A 22,053-nucleotide genomic window follows, 5' to 3' on the forward strand; every position below is an offset into this window, starting at 1 on the left:
CGGGTTCCATCCCGACTACGGGCGCCGTCTGTACGGAGTTTGTACGTTCGCCCCGTGACCTGCGTGGGTTTTCTCCGAGATCTCCGATTTCCTCCCACACTCCAAAGACGTGCAGGTTTGTAGGTTAATTGGCTCGGTGTAAATGTAAATTGTCCCTGGTGTGTGTAGGATAGTGTTAGTGTGCGGGGATCGCTGGACAGTGCGGACTCGGTGGGCCGAAGGGCCTGATTCTGTGCTGTATCTCTAAACTAAACGAAACGAAACTGCTGCGAGATCATCTGACTGGCGCAGTGATTTCTGACGATCGGAGCCTAATAATTTCACTGCAGGGTTAATGGAATGTACGCTTTCCCTCAACGCTCCAGCTAATGCTCTTACACAGGGCTTGCTGCAGTGCCCTGGCTAATAATACATTCTCCGCACAACAGACACACATGCACGCACCAGGGACCATTATCTGCCCAATCTGCAGCTCGAATGCCCTTTGCAAGTTGAATTTGCTGAATCCTTCACACAATGGATTATGAATTGAAAGGGGGGGAGAAGAGAGAGGGAGAGGGTGAGGGACTGGGAGAGGGAGAGGGAGAGAGAGAGGGAGAGGGGGAGGGAGAGGGGGAGGGAGAGGGACTGGGAGAGGGTGAGGGACTGGGAGAGGGAGAGGGAGAGAGAGAGGGGGAGGGAGAGGGGGAGGGAGAGGGACTGGGAGAGGGAGAGGGAGAGGGAGAGGGAGGAAAAGAGGGAGGGAGGGAGAGAAGAAGAGAGGGAGAGAGAAAGAGAAAGAGAGAGAGAGAGAGAGAGAGATCACAAAACGGTTTACCAAAGATGAAACCGAGGAGGGAGGAATGATACTAAAACCAAGGGGGATGATAAATCTATCAGCATGAATCTTAAACCAACTGACCAACCACCAGGCCACAATTAAACTGCCCTAACATTAAACTGTAAATATTAACACTGTCTTCAATGGCTCGGTCTGCAAGCATTTTATGACGAGATGAAATTTATCAGAGGCACGGTAGCGCAGCGGTAGAGTTGCTGCTTTACAGCGAATGCAGCGCCGGAGACTCAGGTTCGATCCTGACTACGGGTGCTGCACTGTAAGGAGTTTGTACGTTCTCCCCGTGACCTGCGTGGGTTTACTCCGAGATCTTCGGTTTCCTCCCACACTCCAAAGACGTACAGGTATGTAGGTTAATTGGCTGGGTAAATGTAAAAAATTGTCCCTAGTGGGTGTAGGATAGTGTTAATGTACGGGGATCGCTGGGCGGCACGGACTTGGAGGGCCGAAAAGGCCTGTACCCGGCTGTATATATATGATATGATGATATGATATGATAAAACTCAGGCTGATAAATCTGTAATAAAGCTTAAACCAACATATCGCAGAAGGAAAAGTGCCCCTTTTTCCTGTCTGATAATATCAGGTCCGCGGAAGGAAATGTCCTTTTCTGTACAGTTAAAGATTCCACCCAGCTCTGGAGCGAGAGGATTGGCCCACTGTGTCTGTGAGGACAGACACAGGGCCCAGGGAACTGACAGATGGGTCTCTGTGTCTCCATTCAGAGTGCGGGCAGTTGTGTGTTCCCCGACACACACCCACACCCACACACCCACACACACACACACCCACACAAGCCAATTAACCTACAAACCCGCACGTCTTTGGAGTGTGGGAGGAAACCGGAGCACCCGGAGAAAACCCACACAGGTCACGGGTAGAACGTACAACCTCCCTGCAGACAAGCACCCCTAGTCAGGATCGAACCTGGAGGTGGGGGTGCGGGGTTGGGGTGGGGGTTGAGGTGAGGGTGGATGGGGGTGGGGATGGGGGTGGAGGCGGGGATGGGGTTGGGGGTGGGGGGTTGGGGTGCGGGGTGGGGATGGGGTGGGGTTGGGGTGGGGCTGGAGTGGGGGTTGGGGTGCGGGGTTGAGGTGCGGGTGAGGGTTTGGGGGTGGGGATTGGGGTTGGGGTGGTGGTGGGGATTGGGGTGGTGGTGGGGATTGGGGTGGAGGGTGCGGGGTGCGGGGTGGGTGTGGGTTGGGGTGCGGGGAATTGGAGTGGGGGTGGGGGGTTGGGGTGGGGTTTGGGGTTGGGATGCGGGGTGGGGGTGGGGGCGGGGGTGGCGTTTGGGGTTGGGGTGCGGGGTTGGGGGTTGGGGTGGGGGGTTGGGGTGGGGGGTTGGGGTGGGGGTGTTTGTGGGGGTGGGGTGGGGTTGGGGTGGGGATTTGGGGCCGAGTTACTCCAGCTGTTAGTGTCTATCTTCGGTTTAACCCAGCATCTGCAGTTGCTTCCTACACTGTTCCCACAAGGCTGCCTAAACCCATCCTGCCTGAAGCCGCTTCTCCCCGCCTGCCCCTGGTTATTGATTTGCTCGGCCCTGACGATGTTATCCTCGTGCTGCAGCGTCATGTATCGTGAGGTGGCACATTCATGCCCCTGATGGAATACCTGTCACAGGCAAAGGAATGAATGAATCACCTCCTGCTGCTCGGTGGATCAGACGGCCTGCATCTGTGATCGCCCTTCTCTAATCTTACCCAATTTTCTCCCCTTCCCCCAGATGAACTTTCCATAACCCAAGCCTCAGCACAATCTGCATTTATAGAGACCGAAGGAACTGCAGCCGCTGGTTTACAAAAAGAAAAGATGCAAAGTGTTGGAGTGAAGTGTGGGGTCCGAGCTGACCTCGGGTGCCGTCTGTACGGGGTTTGTTCCCGTGACCGCGTGGGTTTTCTCCGGGTGCTCCAGTTTCCTCCCACATCCCAAAGATGTAGGTGGGTTTGTGTTTGTGTTTGTGAATTGTCCGTCGTGTGCAGGATAGAACAAGCGTACGTACGGCTGATCGCTGGTCGCTGGGCTGTCGGGCCAGTTTCGCCTCTGTATTAAGTTTTAGTTGTAGAGATACAGCGTAGAAACAGGCCCTTTAGCCCACCGAGTCCGCGCTAGCCGAACAACGATCAGCTGTACGTTAGTTCCATCCTACACACACGAGGGACAGTTTACAGAAGCCAATTAACCTACAGACCTGGAGTGTGGGAGGAAACCGGAGCACCCGGAGAAAACCCACGCGGTCATGGGGAGAACGTACAAACTCCGTACAGACGGCGCCCGTAGTCGCGATGCAACCTGGGTCTCTGGCGCTGTGAGGCAACAACTCTACCGCCAGCGCCACCGTGCCGCACCCATCTCTAAACTAAACTAAAAACTAACCTAATTGAACAGTTAAAGTGCTGGGGAGTTTCCACAGAATGGTATGAGGAAGGAGAAATGCAGAGGGCAATGTTCACAGCGTTGAGCTGCAGAAATACTGTGTCAATTAACTCACGTCAATCGGGTCAGAGCAACCTTACAAAATGGCCACCTGTTCATGTCTCAAAACGATTTTTCAATTTGCTCAGATCTGATTCTGTCAGCGAGAACTAATGAGGTAGGTTTCACAAAATGCTGGAGTAACTCAGCAGGACAGGCAGCATCTCTGGAGAGAAGGAACGGGTGACGAATGGCCCCGAAACATCACCCATTTCCTTCTCTCCAGAGATGCTGTCTGTCCCGCTGAGTTACTCCAGCATTTTGTGTCTGTCTTTGGTTTAAATCAGCATCTGCAGTTCTCTCCTGTATAATTAGATAGGTTAACTGATGCAGGGCTGGTCAGATGAGTGATAATGTGAAGTGCAGCCTTAAAGTACAAGAGCCCAGTTTAGAGATTACAGCTTGTGGGTTAGAGTCCATCATTGAAACATATAAGATTATTAAGGGGTTGGACACGCTAGAGGCAGGAAACATGTTCCCGATGTTGCGGGAGTCCAGAACCAGGGGCCACAGGTTAAGAATAAGCAGGCCATTTAGAACGGAGATGAGGAAAAACTTTTTCACCCAGAGAGTTGTGAATCTGTGGAATTCTCTGCCTCAGAAGGCAGTGGAGGCCGATTCTCTGGATGCTTTCAAGAGTGAGTTAGATAGAGCTCTTAAAGATAGTGGAGTCAAGGGATATGGGGAGAAGGCAGGCACGGGTTACTGATTGTGGATGATCAGCCATGATCACAGTGAATGGCGGTGCTGGCTCAAAGGGCCGAATGGCCTCTTCCTGCTCCTATTGTCTATTGTCATTGCTCAGAAGCATGCCAGTGAGCAGGGTAGCTCGGTGGCTCGATGGTAGAGTTGCTGTCTTACTTATCTTAATTCATGCATGCACCAGGATTGGAACAATTAAACTTTTACTTGCTGCAGCTTAATAGTCACAAATTACCCTCAAAAGTTAAATGAATAAAAATGTGAATGGTCAGGAAAAGTGAAATGAAAATCCAGGAACTTTAGATTCTGGAAATCTGAAATAAAAATAAGCATTTCTGAAAACAATGAGCAAGTCAGGTAGTAACTGTGCAAACATGAGGAGTCTTTGACCAGAAAGATTAATTTTGTTTCTCTTTCCCCAGCTGCTGCATAATCTGCTAAATGCTCCCAATAAAATTGCAATCCTGCTGTCAATGTGTTGTGTTTTCCAGTCTCATTTCTTCCCGTTGTGTTTAGAATGGGCTTTCTCGTAATTCGGAGCTTAAAGTGATCAGGGTTGTGGCGGTAGATTTGCTGCCTCACAGCGCCAGAGTCCCGGGTTCCATCCTGACTACGGGTGCTGTCTGTACGGAGTTTGTACGTTCTCCCTCTGAGAACTTTGCTTTCCTCCCACACTCGAAAGTCGTGCAGATTTGTAGGTTAATTGGCTTTGGTAAAATTGTAGAGAATGATCAGCCATGATCACATTGAATGGCGGTGCTGGCTCGAAGGGCCTCCTCCTGCACCTATTGTCTATTGTAAATTGTCCCTAGTGCAGGTGTCAGAGGTTATGGGGAGAAGGCAGGAGAATGGGGTTAGGAGGGAGAGATAGGTCAGGCATGATTGAATGGCGGAGTAGACTTGATGGGCCGAATGGCCTAATTCTACTCATATTCCTTATGACTTTGTGTGCGGGGATCGCTGGTCGGCGCGGACTCGGTGGGCCGAAAGGCCTATTTCCGTGCTGTATCTCTAAACTAAACTAAACTATAAGTGGATGTGTCCGTCACTGCAAGCAGAACCTTCTGCCTTCTGACACAGTTCCTGATTCGGAAGCTGTTAATATGCAGGCTTACGCTCCTGGATCAGCAGTCCAGACATTATTATTACTGCCACAGAAGGAAATCACCCAACCAAACCATGCCTGTTCGTGCTGAGGGCTTTATTATATCTTTGTAGAAATTGACTTGCCCATTAAGATCTGCCTGAAGGAAAAAATATGCTGCCATTAGTTTCTGCAATCACCACGATCGGGTTATTATCCAGTCCTGGAACCGAACCGAAGTGTTGGTTCGTTGTCTTCTTCACACATCCAGTGTAAAAATGATGATTGGATGCAGGCTCTAACCAGTTTAAACAGGACACTAGCGGTCGATGGAACAAGATCACCTTCCTCTGATAACCAGCTGGATCGCAGGAGGATGAGGGGTGATGTTATAGAGGTGTAAAAAGAGATGAGAGGAGTAGATCGGGTGGACGCACAGAGTCCCTTACCCAGAGTAGGGGAATCGAGGTCCAGAAGACATAGGTTTAATGTGAGGGGGGGAAAGGTTTAACAGGAATCTGAGGGGTAACATTATCGCACAGAGGGTGGTGGGTGTATTGAACGAGCTGCCGGAGGAGGTAGTTAACCCATGGATTATCACAACGTTTTAGAAACATTTAGACAGGAGGCAGTTGAGGCAGGTACGCACGCACACAATAGCCAATAGACAATAGGTGCAGGGGTAGGCCATTCGGCCCTTCGAGCCAGCACCACCATTCAATGTGATCATGGCTGATCATTCTCAATCAGTACCCCGTTCCTGCCTTCTCCCCATACCCCCTGACTCCGCTATCCTTAAGAGCTCTATCCAGCTCTCTCTTGAATGCATTCAGAGAATTGGCCTCCACTGCCTTCTGAGGCAGAGAATTCCACAGATTCACAACTCTCTGACTGATAAAGTTTTTCCTCATCTCAGTTCTAAATGGCCAACCCCTTATTCTTAAACTGTGGCCCCTGGTTCTGGACTCCCCCAACATTGGGAACATGTTTCCTGCCTCTAACGTGTCCAACCCCTTAATAATCTTATACGTTTCGATAAGATCCCCTCTCATCCTTCTAAATTCCAGTGTATACAAGCCTAGTCGCTCCAGTCTTTCAACATACGACAGTCCCGCCATTCCGGGAATTAACCTAGTAAACCTACGCTGCACGCTCACACATACACGCCCACACACACACACACACACACACACACACACACACGCCCACACGCCCACACACACACACACATGCTGTTCCACAGAATTCCAATGTTACACAATGGCGCAGCGGGTAGAGCCGCTGCCTCACAGCATCAGAGACCCTTGTTCAATCTTAACCTCGTGTGCTGTCCGTGCGGAGTTTGCACGTTCTCCCCGTGACCATGTGGGTTTCCTCCGGGTGCCCTGGGTTTCCTCCCACATCCCAAAATATGCGGGTTTGTAGGCTATTTGTCTTTTGTAAAATTGCCCGCAGTGTGGAGGGAGTGGATGAGGAAGTGGGAGAACAGAATTAATGTGAAGGGCTGATCGCTGGTCGGCGTGGTCTCAGTGTGTGGAAGGGCCTGTTACCATGCTGGTGGCACGGTGGCTCAGCGGTAGAGTTGCTGCCTCACAGCACCAGAGACCCGAGTTTGATCCTGACTACGGGTGCTGTCTGTACGGAGTTTGTACGTTCTCCTTGTGACTGCGTGGGTTTTCTCCGGGTGCTCCGGTCCCCTCCCACACTCCAAAGACGTGCAGGTTTGTAGGTTAATTGGCTTCATTAAAGAAAAATTGTAAATTGTCCCTCGTGTGTAGGATAGTGCTAGTGTACGGGGATCGCTGGTCATCGCAGACTTGATGTGCTGAAGGGCCTGTTTCCACACTGTATCTCTAAACTAAACTAAGCTAGATCAGTTCAGTTTATTGTCACGTGTACCGAGGTACAGGGAAAAGCTTTTGTTGCGCGCTAACCAGTCAGCGGAAAGACAACGTATGATTATGTATTAAAGATAAAGGTATGTATTAAAGATTAAAGATAAAGATTAATACATGATTGTCATGATACAAGGCAATTTATGATTACATGAACTAAAACTAGTTTAGAATCCTCTGCCCAGGGGACAAGTCTGTGTTTGTTTGTTCGTTTGTTCCGGTGATTTATTTATTTATTTATTTATCTATTTACTTATCTATCTATCTATCTATCTATCTATCTATCTATCTATCTATCTATCTATCTATCTATCTATCTATCTATCTATCTATCTATCTATCTATCTATCTATCTATCTATCTATCTATCTATCTATCTATCTATCTATCTATCTATCTATCTATCTATCTATCTATCTATTTATGTATAGTGATACTTGTACTGAACTGTATACAAAAATGAATTTCACTGTACCTCGGTACATGTGGACAAATAAAGTACCATACTATCCATGTACCTGTCTAACTGTTTCACAAACGTTGGGATGGTCCCAGCCTCAACTACCTCCTCTGGCAGCTCGTTCCATACACCCACCACCCTTTGTGTAAGAAAGGTTCCCCTCAGGTTCCTTTAGTTTAGTTGAGAGATAAAGCCCTGGAATCAGGCCCTTCGGCCCACCGAGTCCCTGCCTCAACTACCTCCTCCGGCAGCTCGTTCCATCCAATCTCCTGGATGATCATAAGATCATAAGGTCATAGGAGTAGAATTAGGCCATTTGGCCCATCAAGTCTACTCCGCCACTCAATCGTGGCTGATCTATCTGTTAGATGAAGCTCTCGGGGCTAGCGGAATCAAGGGATATGGGGAGAAGGCAGGCACGGGTTACTGATTGTGGATGATCAGCCATGATCACAATGAATGGCAGTGCTGGCTCGAAGGGCCAAATGGCCTCCTGCTGCACCTATTTTCTATGTTTCTATGTTTCTATCTCTCCCTCCTAACCCCATTCTCCTGCCTTTTCCCCACAACCTCTGACACTAATCAAGAATCTAACTATCTCTGCATTAAACATATAACAATTTGTGAAGAGCTCCAAGGGCTTTGCCCCTTCCTAGACTATGGCCACTGAATACAGTGGGGGCTTGTTGCCAGCTGCCCCGAGCCTGCAGATGTATTCACGTTCCCCGCACCTCTCCACGCCTCAGTTTTGCTCAGGGCAGCGCTCTGAGCAGTCATGAAAGTTTCATAAGCTGAATATTTAAGCAGAAGATTCATCTACGTGGGGACTTGAAACATTAATCCGCCCAATGTCTACAGTAGATTCAGCAGCAGCTCGTGTGTGAATTAGTAGCTGGCTTGGGCACAACTGCAACCAATTATTAAGGAGGGCAGAAAACTCACACAAACAGCTCTTTTTGTTCACAAAATATATCTGCTCTACCATGAGCTTCACGTTCGGGCTAAAGCTGCACCCAGTAAAAATGGACTGTCAAAGCTGCCACAGCCAGGCACAAGAACAGCGTTTATTCCGCGAGTAGTAGACAATAGACAATAGACAATAGGTGCAGGAGGAGGCCATTCGGCCCTTCGAGCCAGCACCGCCATTCAATGTGATCATGGCTGATCATTCTCAATCAGTACCCCATTCCTGCCTTCTCCCCATACCCCCTGACTCCGCTATCCTTAAGAGCTCTATCCAGCTCTCTCTTGAATGCATTCAGAGAATTGGCCTCCACTGCCTTCTGAGGCAGAGAATTCCACAGATTCACAACTCTCTGACTGAAAATGTTTTTCCTGAAAGAAGTAGCTCTACTCAATAACCAAAAGTCTGCCGTCTCTTTATGCTCTGGTTTATTTCACTCACTTGTTTAAACCGTAATGTTGTATTCTCAATGTTTTAATGTTTTATGCTTTATTCTTAATTGTTTACTGCATGCCATTTACTGTAGGCCATTTAGAACTGAGATGAGGAAAAACTTTTTCAGTCAGAGAGTTGTGAATCTGTGGAATTCCCTGCCTCAGAAGGCAGTGGAGACCAATTCTCTGGATGCACTCAAGATGGAGCTCTCAAGGATAGCGGAGTCAGGGGGTACGGGGAGAAGGTAGGAACGGGGTACTGATTGAGAATGATCAGCCATGATCACATTGAATGGTGGTGCTGGCTCGAAGGGCCGAATGGCCTCCTCCTGCACCTATTGTCTATGTTCGTGTTGTTACTTGTGAGCGGAGCACCAAGGCACATTCCTTGTCTGTGCACATACTTGGCCAATAAACTTATTCAATTCAAATGACACCTACACACCAGTGGACCCGGCACTTAGATGGCCCAGTAATGTGTCATCCAGTGTGAAAGTATTACATTTATGGATCATATTTCCTCTCGTTGTAAACGCTACCAGCTCATTAACACAAGCGGTGTCAAGCTGGCAAGTGAGAGACTAGTCGTACAAAGGCCATTTCAAAATTACTCTGTCATAAAGCCGCTGCGTTAAGTCATGCAAATTTAACATTGCCTTTCACATGAGCTGTTCCCTTATTCCATAATTATTTTATGAGTTGTTTTATAAGAGAGGCATGAACTCTGGAGGGGACTTCGAACACTGAACTGTGGAAGCTCGATTACCTTACTTCTGTTTAGTTTAGAGATACAGCGTGGAAACAGGCCCTTTCGGCCCACCGGGTCCGCGCCGACCAGCGATCCCCGCACACTAACACTATCCTACACATACTAGGGACAATTTTTCCATTTACCGAGCCAATTAACCTACAAACCTGCACGTCTTTGGAGTGTGGGAGGAAACCGAAGATCTCGGAGAAAACCCACGCAGGTCACGGGGAGAACGTACAAACTCCGTACAGACAGCGCCCTTAGTCGGGATGGAACCCGGGTCTCCGGCGCTGCATTTGCTGTAAGGCAGCAACTCTACCGCTGCGCCACCGTGCTGCCCGGTGATGATCTGCATTTCACAGTAGTTTTACCACCATAACAGAAGAAGTGCTAACACTGACTACAAAGATCACTGGAGCAGTATTTCGTTTTAGTTTAGAGATACAGGCCCTTCGGCCCACCGAGTCCACGCCGACCAGCAATCCCCGTACACTAGCACTATCCTAGACAGTGAGGACAATTTACAATTTTTGCCAATTAACCTACAAAGCTGAACGTCCTTGGAGTGTGGGAGGAAACCGAAAGCACCCGGAGGAAACCTACGTGGTCACGGGGAGAACGTACAAACTCCGTACAGACAGCGCCCGTAGTCAGGATCGAACCAGGCAGCAACTCTACCGCTGCGCCACCGTGCCGACCATGAAGTAGAAGGGAAGTAGAGATTTTGAAGGCACTGTCATGTTGCACTTTGGGGAACAACATCTGATGGAACGTTTGCAGTGATCTTGAGAGGGAATATTATTCACTGAGTGTTCCAGCCTAAGTTCCAGTCCTGCGTGTGACTGTAATGTTCGTCCATAAGAAGATAGACACTCAGAGATGGAGTAACTCAGCGGGACAGGCAGCATCTCTAGAGAAAAGGAATAGGCGACATTTCGGGTTGAGACCCTTCTTCAGACTGGACCCGAAACGTCACCCATTCCTTCTCTCCAGAGATGCTGCCTGTCCCGATGAGTTACTCCAGCATTTTGTGCCTATCTTTGGTTTAAACCAGCATCTGCAGTTCCTTCCTACACAGAGCGGACAATAAATCAGCTTTCCTCTCTGGTGCCACCAAACGTACAGACACATCACATAATGAGGTTCTGTAGACTAAAGTAACTCACCACCAAATTTAATTGCTAACAATTCAATTAAGTTGGTTAGAATGTCAATTTTTATTCAGACAGATGGCTGATCTGGCTTGATATAAGTAAATAACACAATGTACAGTCTTAGAATGGAAGACTGCCTAGGTATTGTGCAAAGTCTTTGGCCAATGTACAGGAGAAAAATACTTTCCCCCAATGGCTTGCTTCCAAATTCTAAGTTTGTTTGAGAAAGGTTTAGAGAAAACGTCGGGCAGCCGTGATTAGACCATGCTCACTGTGGATTAGACGTTATGTTTTAGTTTAAAGATACTGTGAGGAAACTCGGCCCACCGAGTCCGCGCTGACCAGCGACCCCCATTACTTTAACACCATCCTACACACACACTAGGGACTAGGATGGCACCGACTCTGAATCATAATGAACCGGCAGCCTAAATTATGTGCTCCTGTCCCAGCGTCTACAAGAAAGGAAAATAAGGTCATAAGGGATAGGAGTAAAATTAGGCCATTTGGCCCATCAAGTCCACTCCGCCATTCAATCATGGCTGATCTATCTCTCCCTCCTAACCCCATTCTCCTGCCTTCTCCCCATTACCCTAGACACCCATACTAATCAAGAATCTATCCATTTCTGCCTTTAAAATATCCACTGACTTGGCCTCCACAGCCTTCTGTGGCAAAGAATTCCACAGATTCACCACCCTCTTGACTAAAGGCACGGTGGCGCAGCGGTAGAGTTGCTGCCTTACAGCGAATGCAGCGCCGGAGACTCAGGTTCGATCCTGACTAAGGGCGCCGTTTGTACGTTCTCCCCGTGACCTGCGTGGGTTTTCTCCGAGATCTTCGGTTTCCTCCCACACTCGAAAGACGTGCAGGTATGTAGGTTAAGTGGCTGGGCAAATGTTTAAAAAAATTGTCCCTAGTGTGTGTAGGATAGTGTTAATGTGCGGTGATCGCTGGGCAGCGCGGACCTGGTGGGCCGAAGGGCCTGATTCCGCGCAGTATCTCTAAATCTAAAAAAAAATCTTTTAAAAATCTAAAGAAGTCTCTCCTCATTCCAGGTGGGTCAGGAGCAGTCCACCTGCACAATGTGCAGGGAAAAAAGTCTGAAGAAGGGTCTCGGCCCGAAACGTCACCCATTCCTTCTCTCCCGAGATGCTGCCTGACCCGCTGAGTTACTCCAGCACTCTGTGTGTCCACCTGCGCAATGTGTTTGTTCAATAATCCACACCCAGCCCCGCTGGTTATGTATGGTATGAAACGACACAGAGAAGATGAAAGAAGAAAATAACTGCAGATGCTGGTACAAATCGAAAGTATTTATTCACAAAATGCTGGCGTAACTCAGCGGGTCAGGCAGCATCTCAGGAGAGAAGGAATGGGTGACGTTACCCATTCCTTCTCTCCCGAGATGCTGCCTGACCTGCTGTGTTACTCCAGCATTTTGTGAATAAATACCTTCAGAGAAGATGAAAGGTGAGTCAGCTGGTTTATGGTGATCCCACCGGTACCTGAGTGTGCATGAGGCCCTGGTGTGGCTGATCCCACCGGTACCTGAGTGTGCATGAGGCCCTGGTGTGGTGACCCCACCGGTACCTGAGTGTGCACGAGTCCCTGGTGTGGCTGATCCCACCGGTACCTGAGTGTGCATGAGTCCCTGGTGTGGCTGATCCCACCGGTACCTGAGTGTGCATGAGTCCCTGGTGTGGCTGATCCCACCGGTACCTGAGTGTGCATGAGTCCCTGGTGTGGCTGATCCCACCGGTACCTGAGTGTGCATGAGGCCCTGGTGTGGCTGATCCCACCGGTACCTGAGTGTGCACTGGTCCCTGGTGTGGCTGATCCCACCGGTACAGTACCTGAGTGTGCACTGGTTCCTGGTGTGGCGGACTGTCTCGTTCACTCAGCTCCTGCTGCAGCTTCTTGCACTGCTGGTCCTTCTCCTTCTTCGCCACCTTCTGCTGTTCCAGCTTCTCCTTGCACACTCTACGTAAGATTGCAAAGTTCAGACGTAAAGAAAACGGAACCAGGGCCAGGGAACTAATCACCGACGTGGGGCCGGGCGCCGCAGGGAGAGGCCGGGCGCGCGGACCGGACGCGGCCCGCAGGGACGTGGAGCGGCGGAGGGCGACACCAATGGCCACGCTTGGCCCCCAACGCCGCCATGGCAACGGGCCCTCGCGGTCAGGGTAAACACTCGACCCCTCTCGCAACCGGGACTTCTCACAAAATCTTCTCGCAGTAAACTAATAATACTGTGGATACAATAAACTAACCTAAACAGTGGCTGCATGGCGCGGTGGCTCAGCGGTAGAGTTGCTGCCTCACAGCGCCGGAGACCCGGGTTCCATCCCGACTACGGGCGCTGCAAACGGAGTTTGTACTTTCTCCCCGTGACCTGCGTGGGTTTTCTCCCAGATCTTTAGTTTCCTCCCACACTCCAAAGACGTGCAGGTTTGTAGGTTAATTGGCTCGGTATAAATGTAAAATTGTCCCCAGTGTGTGTAGGATAGTGTTAGTGTGCGGGGATCGCTGGTCGGCGCGGACCCGGTGGGCCGAAGGGCCTGTTTCCTCGTTGTATCTCTAAAGTCTAATATCAACCTATTCAGTTTCTCTCCATAGCTTTAAGAATTCAAAAGACATTTGGACACGTACATGGATAGGAAAGGTTTAGAAGGAGATTGTACTTTCTCTCTGCGACCGCGTGGGTTTTCTCCAGGTGCTCTGGTTTCCACCCACACTCCAAAGATGTACAGGTTCGTAGCTTAATTGGCTTCGGTAAAATTGTAAATTGTCCCTAGTGTGTGTTGGATAGTGCTAGTGTAAGGGGTGATCGCTGGTCGGCACGGACTCGGTGGGCCGAAGGGCCTGTTTGCTCGCTGTATCTCTAAAGTGTAAAGTCGCAGAAGATAGACACAAAATGCTGGCGTAACTCAGCGGGACAGGCAGCACCTCTGGCGAGAAGGAATGGGTGAGGTTTCGGGACGAGACGGACGAGACCCTACTTCGGTCGCCTACCTGAGCTCAGCGTTCCTGCTTTGTAACTCTTCGTTCTTCTTGTCTACGAGCTGGGACATCTTGGCCAGCTGTAGCCGCAGAGTGTTCACCTCCCGCGCCTGGCTCCGAGCCAGCTCGTGGCTCTGCTCCAGTTCCACTTTTTGTTTCTCGCTCAGCTCCCCTGTGTAAAGCAAAAGCAGGCAACGAATAGTGTAGGAAGGAACTGCAGATGCTGGTTTAAACTGAAGATACACACAAAGTGCCGGAGTAACTCAGCGGGACGGGCAGCATCTCTGGGGAGAAGGAATGGGTGACGTTTCGGGTCAAGACCCTTCTCCAGACCGATTCTTCAAACTCATGCACGTACAAAGTCCTGCATTCCTGTGGTTTCTGTGAAACATTACAGGTGTCTTTCTGTCTGCAGTCTATGTTTAGAGAGACTCAGACTTCATGGTCAGGTTGATTTGTGCCCCAGCAGTAATGTACACCTCTGGTTTTTGCTCTGCACCTCCTGAAAACATAAATCACGTCGCTTGTCGAAGGTGTGTTTAAACAAAGATGTGGAGATAGAGTGGGACACTTATCATCAGTGGAAACTCCAGCAAAGATGAGGAACAGGTGGAATCTGTTAATCAAGGGTTTAAGCCCTTTGTAAACACCTTTATTTATCGTCAAAGCGAAGTTTGGATTACAGTATTTAATAGCACAAGTCCAGAAACAGATGGAAAATTCTGGATATTAGCCGTTAAGTGTCAGTAGCTGGAGGAAAGTGGGCAAAGGGAGTATTAGACACCTGGAGTAACTCAGCAGGGCAGGTAGGGTTGCCAACTTCCTCACTCCCAAATACGGGACAAGGTGACGTCACCGCCCCGCACCCCACGTGACCCCACGCATAGCCAGCGGCCACGTGCTCCCGCTCCACCAATGGCGGCCGCCCGGGCCGGGAGCATGTGGCCGCTGGCTGGCTGAGGTCACGTGGGGCGCGGGGCGGTGACGTCACCTTGTCCCGTATTTGGGAGTGAGGAAGTTGGCAACCCTACTAATACGGGACAAGGGCGGTCCCGTACGGGACGAACCGATATAGCCCAAAATGCGGGATGTCCCGGCTAATGCGGGACGGTTGGCGATCCTAAATGGTGCCCACCTGCCAGATCGGACATCTTGGCAGTGGACGTAGTGAGATCCTTTCTCAGTCCCACGATTACCTCCTGCTGGGCCAGCATCTGTATCCGACACGCTGCCAACTCCTTCCTGAGGGGCACAAGAATAGAAACATTAGATCAGTGACTGCATCCACACTTCAGGCTGCCCCGGCTGCCCCGGCATAATCAACGACCAATGGGCGGTGGTGCAGCGGTAGTGTTGCCGCCTCACAGCGCCGGAGACCTGGGTTCCATCCCGACCACGATCATGCTGTCTGTACGGAGTTTGTACGTTCTCCCCGTGACCCGCGTGGGTTTTCTCCGAGATCTTCGGTTTCCTCCCACACTCGGTTTGGTATAAATGTAAAATTGTCCCTAGTGTGTGTAGGATAGTGTTAGTGTGCGGGGATCACTGGTCAGCACGGACTCGGTGGGCCGAAGGGCCTGTTTCCACGCTGTATCTCGAAACTAAAATAAACAGTCACTCCCTCTTCTCCCCTCTCCCATCAGGCAAGAGGTACAAAAGTGTGAAAACGCACACCTCCAGATTCAGGGGCAGGGCTGTAATCAGGCAACTAAACGGTCCTCTCATCAGCTAGAGTGTGGTCCTGACCTCCTATCTACCCCTGGAGATCTTTGAACTATCTTTACTCGGACTTGACCTTACACTAAATGTTGTGCCTTATCTGTGCAGGGCTTGATTGTAATCATGTTTAGCTTTGACTGGATGGCACGCACACAAAGGCCTTTCATTGTACCTCGACACACGTGACAATAATAAACACAATTAAACTTGTATGAAACCAGCATCACTTTCACTTGCACAGTCTTTAGACTTTAGAGATACAGCGTGGAAACAGGCCCTTCGGCCCACTGAGTCCGCACCGACCAGTGATCCCCCCACACTAACACTATCCTACACACACGAGGGACAGTTTACAATTTTACCGAAGCCAATTAATCTGCAAACCTGCACGTCTTTGGAGTGTGGGAGGAAACCGGAGCACCCGGAGAAAACCCACGCAGGTCATGGGGAGAACGTACAAACTCCGTACAGACAGCACCCGTAGTCAGGATGGTACCCGGGTTTCTGGTGCTGTGAGGCAGCAGCTCTACCCGCTGCACCACCGTGAAATTGATCTGTTCGTCTGTCACCAATATGGCAATTTCAGCAGCAGAGTTCTTAGTTTTCATTTAGCCAATATCACCCTCGAGAGGAAATGAATGGATGGTGCAGAAATAAATCCTGCCAATTGTCACATATAACATATAACAACTACAGCATGGAAACAGGCCTGTCCGGCCTGTCCGGCCCTACCAGTCCACGCCGACCATTCTCCCTGACCTAGTCTCATCTACCTGCACTCAGACCATAACCCTCCAATCCCCTCCTATCCATATACCTATCCAATTTACTCTGAAACTGAAATGAAACCTCAATAATCAGAGACGGATGTGACAACTATTAACTGTTCTTTGCTCAGAACGTCTTGTTACACCTGCAGAAAGTGGTCCACTGGGTGAAGCAATTTATCGATTTATACCCGTGCTTTCTGTAAGCAAGTGGGCCGAGAGATTGAGGATTGCAACAATCAGTTATGAAATTCCAGCAACTCGTAAACCAGGAGACAAAAAGCTGGAGTAACTCAGCGGGTCAGGCAGCATCTCGGGAGAGAAGGAATGGGTGATGTTTCGGGTCGAGACCCTTCTTCAGACTGATGTCAGGGGAGGGGATGGGGCGTCCGTCCCACCCACCCCCCCTCCCGACATCAGTCTGAAGAAGGGTCTCGACTCTCGACGTGAAACGTCACCCATTCCATCTCTCCCGAGATGCTGCCTGACCTGCTGAGTTACTCCAGCATTTTGTGTCTGCCTTTAATAGTTTGCTAGTCGTCCCTGAAAATGGGGGTCTGTGGAGAACGGCGCCATCTAATAACAGGCTCGCTCGCGTTCCCACGGGGGTGTGAGACACAGATTGCTGCACTAATTGTGCACTAATACACATTCCTTGGCATGGACCCATTGTTGGCAACACGCCCTCTCCCACTCAGATGCGGTACAGATTACAGCTAGAGCAAAGATCCTTCTTCATTAACCGGGCGCAGGGCACGGTGGCGCAGCGGTAGAGTTGCTGCCTCACAGCGCCGGAGACCCGGGTTCCATCCCGACCACGGGCGCCGTCTGTACGGAGTTTGCACGTTCTCCCCGTGACCTGCATGGGTTTTCCCCGAGAACTTCGGTTTTCTCCTGCACTCCAAAGACGTGCGGGTTTGTCGGTTAATTGGCTGGGTGTAAGTGTAAATTGTCCCCAGTGTGTGTAGGATAGTGTTAGTGTGCGGGGATCGCTGGTCGGCGCGGACCTGGTGGGCCGAAGGGCCTGTTTCCGCGCTGTATCTCTAAACTAAACTAAACCCGTGGTCAGGATGGAACCCGGGTCTCTGGTGCTGTGAGGCAGCAGCTCTACCCGCTGCGCCACCGTGGACTCAGTGAGACGCTCACCGCAGTAAGGCGCAGAGCCGCTCCTGTGCATGGAGGTCAGGTGCAACGGGCACTGCGATGGGCGGTGGTGACACTTGCAACGGCTGCTTCATGGACCAGGTCCTCTCCCGCTCCTCCAGCTCCTCCCTCGCATCTGAAGATAGAAACATAGAAACACACACAATAGGTGCAGGAGGAGGCCATTCAGCCCTTCGGCCCTTCGAGCCAGCACCGCCATCCATTGTGATCACAGCTGATCGTCCGCAGTCAGTAACCCGTGCCTGCCTTCTCCCCATATCCATTGATTCCACTAGCCCCTAGAGCTCTATCTAACTCTCTTTTAAATTCATCCAGTGAATCGGCCTCCACTGCCCTCTGTGACAGAGAATCCCACACATTCACACCTCTCTGGGTGAAAAGGTTTCTTCTCACCTCAGTTTTAAATGGCCTCCCCTTTATTCTTAGACTGTGGCCCCTGGATGGAAAACAGACGGACATATCTTCAGCTGGCAGTGATGGACTCTCTGTCATTTTGCCTTCATCGTCCCTGCCCCCACGTTATTCCCACTCCGGCTCCGAGTATTCCACCCATGGATAATCCCAGCCCCTGATGCTGTAGCTTCACTCAACTGGAACTAACCAAACTACAAGCTCTCAACTACACAGACTTGGGGGCACTGGTTTTATAATTTTGCATTATCATTGTTTATTTGCTTTTATGTGCATGTGTATATATACCAGGACAGTGTAGGCTAATGGAGTGTGTTCGCCTAAGGGAGGTTGCGTAGCAACCCGCCCCCCGGCCCCCGGGCCTAATACGGGAAAAGGGCGGTCCCATATAGGACAATAGACAATAGGTGCAGGAGGAGGCCATTCGGCCCTTCGAGCCAGCACCGCCATTCCATGTGATCATGGCTGATCATTCTCAATCAGTACCCCGTTCCTGCCTTCTCCCCATACCCCCTGACTCCTCTATCCTTAAGAGCTCTATCTAGCTCTCTCTTGAATGCATTCAGAGAATTGGCCTCCACTGCCTTCTGAGGCAGAGAATTCCACAGATTCACAACTCTCTGACTGAAAAAGTTTTTCCTCATCTCCGTTCTAAATGGCCTACCACTTAATCTTGAACCGTGGCCCCTGGTTCTGGACTTCCCCAACATTGGGAACATGTTTCCTGCCTATAACGTGTCCAACCCGTTAATAATCTTATATGTTTCGATAAGATCCCCTCTCATACGTCTAAATTCCAGTGTATACAAGCCTAGCTGTATACAAGACAAACCCATTTAGCCCAAAATACGGGATGTCCCGGCTAACACGGGACAGTTGGTGACCCTAAGTCGAGACTCTTCTCCTAACATAGTTTCCTGGTAGTCTGTTCTGTACACTTACCTTCCAGTTTTCCCGCCAGTACCATTCTCTGGTCTTCGGCCGCCTGCTGCTGCCTACTGACAGTGAGCAGCCTCTCCTCCAGTGCCACGATGGTCCGGGAATGTTGCCGGATCTGCTCCTTGAACTCCACCAACTCATGCCGCTGGCTGTGTCTCTCCACCTCAATCCGATTGTCCATCTCTTGCCGCTCGGCCCTCTGGCATTGAGCCTGGGCAGACAGCTCCTCCCGCAAACCAGCCTGCACGTAACAAGGACAATCACTGCCTTGTGCCCATGGTCTTCCAAACTAACGAGAAAGGGGTAAAACTGCCCGCAAAGTGGGTCTAGGTTTCTATTTATCTTTGCATTCAACCTGCAGTTCAAATGGGTTCTTACTCAACGAAGGGCAACTCTTTTAAAAGAGATTCAAGATTTCAAGATCAATTTATTGTCACATGTACCAATTAAGGTACAGTGAAATATGAGTTACATACAGCCATACCAAGTAAAAAGCAATAAGACACCAAGCCACATCAAATAAAATTTGGGCGAAAAGCTAAAGTAGCTCCATAAAAGATGTAATAAAAAGGAACTTAGAGAGTTGTGAAGCTGTGGAATTCCTTGCTTCAGAAGGCAGTGGAGGCCAATTCTCTGGATGTTTTCAAGAGAGAGCTAGATAGAGCTCTTAATGATAGTGGAGTCAGGGGGTATGGGGAGAAGGCAGGAACGGGTACTGATTGTGCATAATCAGCCATGATCACGGTGAATGGCAGTGCTGGCTCGAAGGGCCGAATGGCCTACTCCTGCACCTATTGTCTACTATTGAACTGCAGATGCTGTCTTACACGACTGATAGGCACAAAATGGTGAAGTAACTCGGCGGGCCGGGCAGCACCTCTGGAGAAAAATGATAGGTGATGTGTTGGGTCGGGACTCTTCTTAGGATCTCTGGTGTCTGAAGAAGGATTCAGACCCAAAATGTCACCTATCCATGTTCTCCAGAGACACTGCCTGACCTGCTGAGTTACTCCAGCATTAGATGTCCATGTTTAAGACATCGTTTTTCTAATTACACACAAAACCATTGTTTAATAATTCTTTTGTGAAGAGAAGATTCTCAACACCATTATCTAGATTTCAACTGCAACTTTCACAAGGTATCAGTCTTTCACAATGTCAGTAGCTTGCTCAACGATGACAACTATTTATATATCTTCAATGACTGAATATAATAACTATAATAATTGAACCCATCCTCTCATCAGCTAGACTGCAGTCCTGACCAACCATCGACGGACAATTGTCACACAAGGGACGATTTTTACATTTACACCAAGCCAATTAACCTACAAATCTGTACGTCTTTGGAGTGGGGGGGGGGAAACCAAAATTCTCTCATGCGCTCACTGGGGGAACGTACAAACTCCGCACAGACAGCACCCGTAGTCAGGATGGAACCCGGGTCTCTGGCGCTGTGAGGCAGCAGCTCTACCCGCTGCGCCACCTTGAAGGTGTTGAGGGGGTGAGGAGAGGAAGGGGAAAGTGAAAGAAGCACGCGGGTAACGGTGTACCTCCATCTTCCTCGCGTCCTCCAGTGCTAGCGATGTGCTGCTCAGCTGCAGTCTCAGAGTTTCAGCTTCCTGGTGCTTCACTGTTGCACTCTGTAAACAATGACACGCAGGAGAGGAGGTGAGGGCTCACAATCTCATGGCCAGTGGGCATCGGCTCACCGCTGTGTGTTAAGGGGGCAGGACCTCAGAAACTGCACCCAGTGCCAATCCCCACTCAACGCTCCGTTACTCAAGAACAACCTCTCCCCCTACGCACTGATTCTGAAGAAGGGTCTCGACCTGAAACGTCACCCACTATCACAGAGACTCGGCTTGTATGCACTGGAATTTAGAAGGATGAGAGGAGATCTTATCGAAACGTATAAGATTATTAAGGGGTTGGACACGTTAGAGGCAGGAAACATGTTCCCAATGTTGGGGGGGGTCCAGAACCAGGGGCCACAGTTTAAGAATAAGGGGGTAGGCCATTTAGAACGGAGATGAGGGATAAACTTTTTCAGTCAGAGAGTTGTGAATCTGTGGAATTCTCTGCCTCAGAAGGCAGTGGAGGCCAATTCTCTGAATGCATTCAAGAGAGAGCTAGATAGAGCTCTTAAGGATAGCGGAGTCAGGGGGTATGGGGAGAAGGCAGGAATGGGGTACTGATTGAGAATGATCAGCCATGATCACATTGAATGGCGGTGCTGGCTCAAAGGGCCGAATGGCCTCCTCCTGCACCTATTGTCTATTGTCTAGATGCTGCCTGACTCGCTGAGTTACTCCAGCATTATGTGTCTGTCTTTGAGCTGAATAAATGCCAGCCGGCAACCTCTCTCTACCCCTAACACCCATTCATTGCTGACACAGTCCCCCCCCCCCCCCCACCCCACCAGCCTATGCATCGGTGCAGACACGTCCTCCTTTGTCCGTCAACAGCTGCGGGGGTGCTGGGGCAGCTGCATGCATGCATGCATGGGTGCCTGCCAGGTGTAAAATGCATCTCCACAGTGGTCAGCACTTTCAATGGGCGGGTTAACATATGATGAGCGTTTTTCGGCACTGGGCCTGCACTCGCTGGAGTTTAGGATGGGGAGGGACCTCATTAAAACGTACAGAATAGTGAAAGGCCTGGATACAAAGTCCTAAACGGGCTTGCCCCCCCACATATCAAAAATCTTCTAACTCACCACTCTATCTCCAGGTCCCTCAGGTCGGCCGACTTGGGGCTACTGACTATCCCGCGGTCTAGGCTTAAGCTCAGGGGTGACCGCGCTTTTGCGGTTGCACCTCCTAGACTGTGGAACAGCATCCCTCTCCCCATCAGAACTGCCCCCTCCATCGACTCCAATAAGTCCAGGCTCAAAACCTATTTCTACTCCCTAGCGTTTGAGGCCCTCTGAGGGGGCGCTGTGAACTGTTTATGTATGTGCTGTTATGTTTGTGTGCCATTGTATGTTCGTTCTTAGCACCTGAACTGATGTACAGCACTTTGGTCAACGTGGGTTGTTTTTAAATGTGCTGTACAAATAAAATTGACTTGACTTGTCTTGGATAGAGTGGATGTGGAGAGGATGTTTCCACTGGTGGGAGAGTCTAGGACCAGAGGGCACAGCCTCAGAATTAAAGGATGCACCTTGAGGAAGGAGATGAGGAGGAATTTCTTTCGTCAGAGGGTGGTGAATCTGTGGAACTCATTGCCACAGACGGCTGTGGAGGCCAAGTCAGTGGATATTGTTAAGGCAGAGACAGATAGATTCTTGATCA

General features: G+C 50.0%; 1 protein-coding gene across 1 annotated transcript in view; it reads right to left on the reverse strand.

Annotated features, from left to right (window-relative positions):
* Positions 1-22,053, reverse strand: part of fhad1 (forkhead-associated (FHA) phosphopeptide binding domain 1) — an 86,413-nt gene that overhangs the window by 25,224 nt on the left and 39,136 nt on the right. The window contains exons 19-24 of the mRNA XM_078425151.1: positions 20,311-20,400; positions 18,761-18,998; positions 17,390-17,522; positions 14,893-14,999; positions 13,770-13,929; positions 12,611-12,737 (exon numbers count right to left, since the gene is read on the reverse strand). Of these exons, the coding sequence (XP_078281277.1) occupies positions 12,611-12,737; positions 13,770-13,929; positions 14,893-14,999; positions 17,390-17,522; positions 18,761-18,998; positions 20,311-20,400 (855 nt within the window). The remainder of the gene's footprint in view (positions 1-12,610; positions 12,738-13,769; positions 13,930-14,892; positions 15,000-17,389; positions 17,523-18,760; positions 18,999-20,310; positions 20,401-22,053) is intronic.

The sequence above is a fragment of the Rhinoraja longicauda genome, chromosome 30, assembly GCF_053455715.1.
Source record: "Rhinoraja longicauda isolate Sanriku21f chromosome 30, sRhiLon1.1, whole genome shotgun sequence".
NCBI lineage: Eukaryota > Metazoa > Chordata > Chondrichthyes > Rajiformes > Arhynchobatidae > Rhinoraja > Rhinoraja longicauda.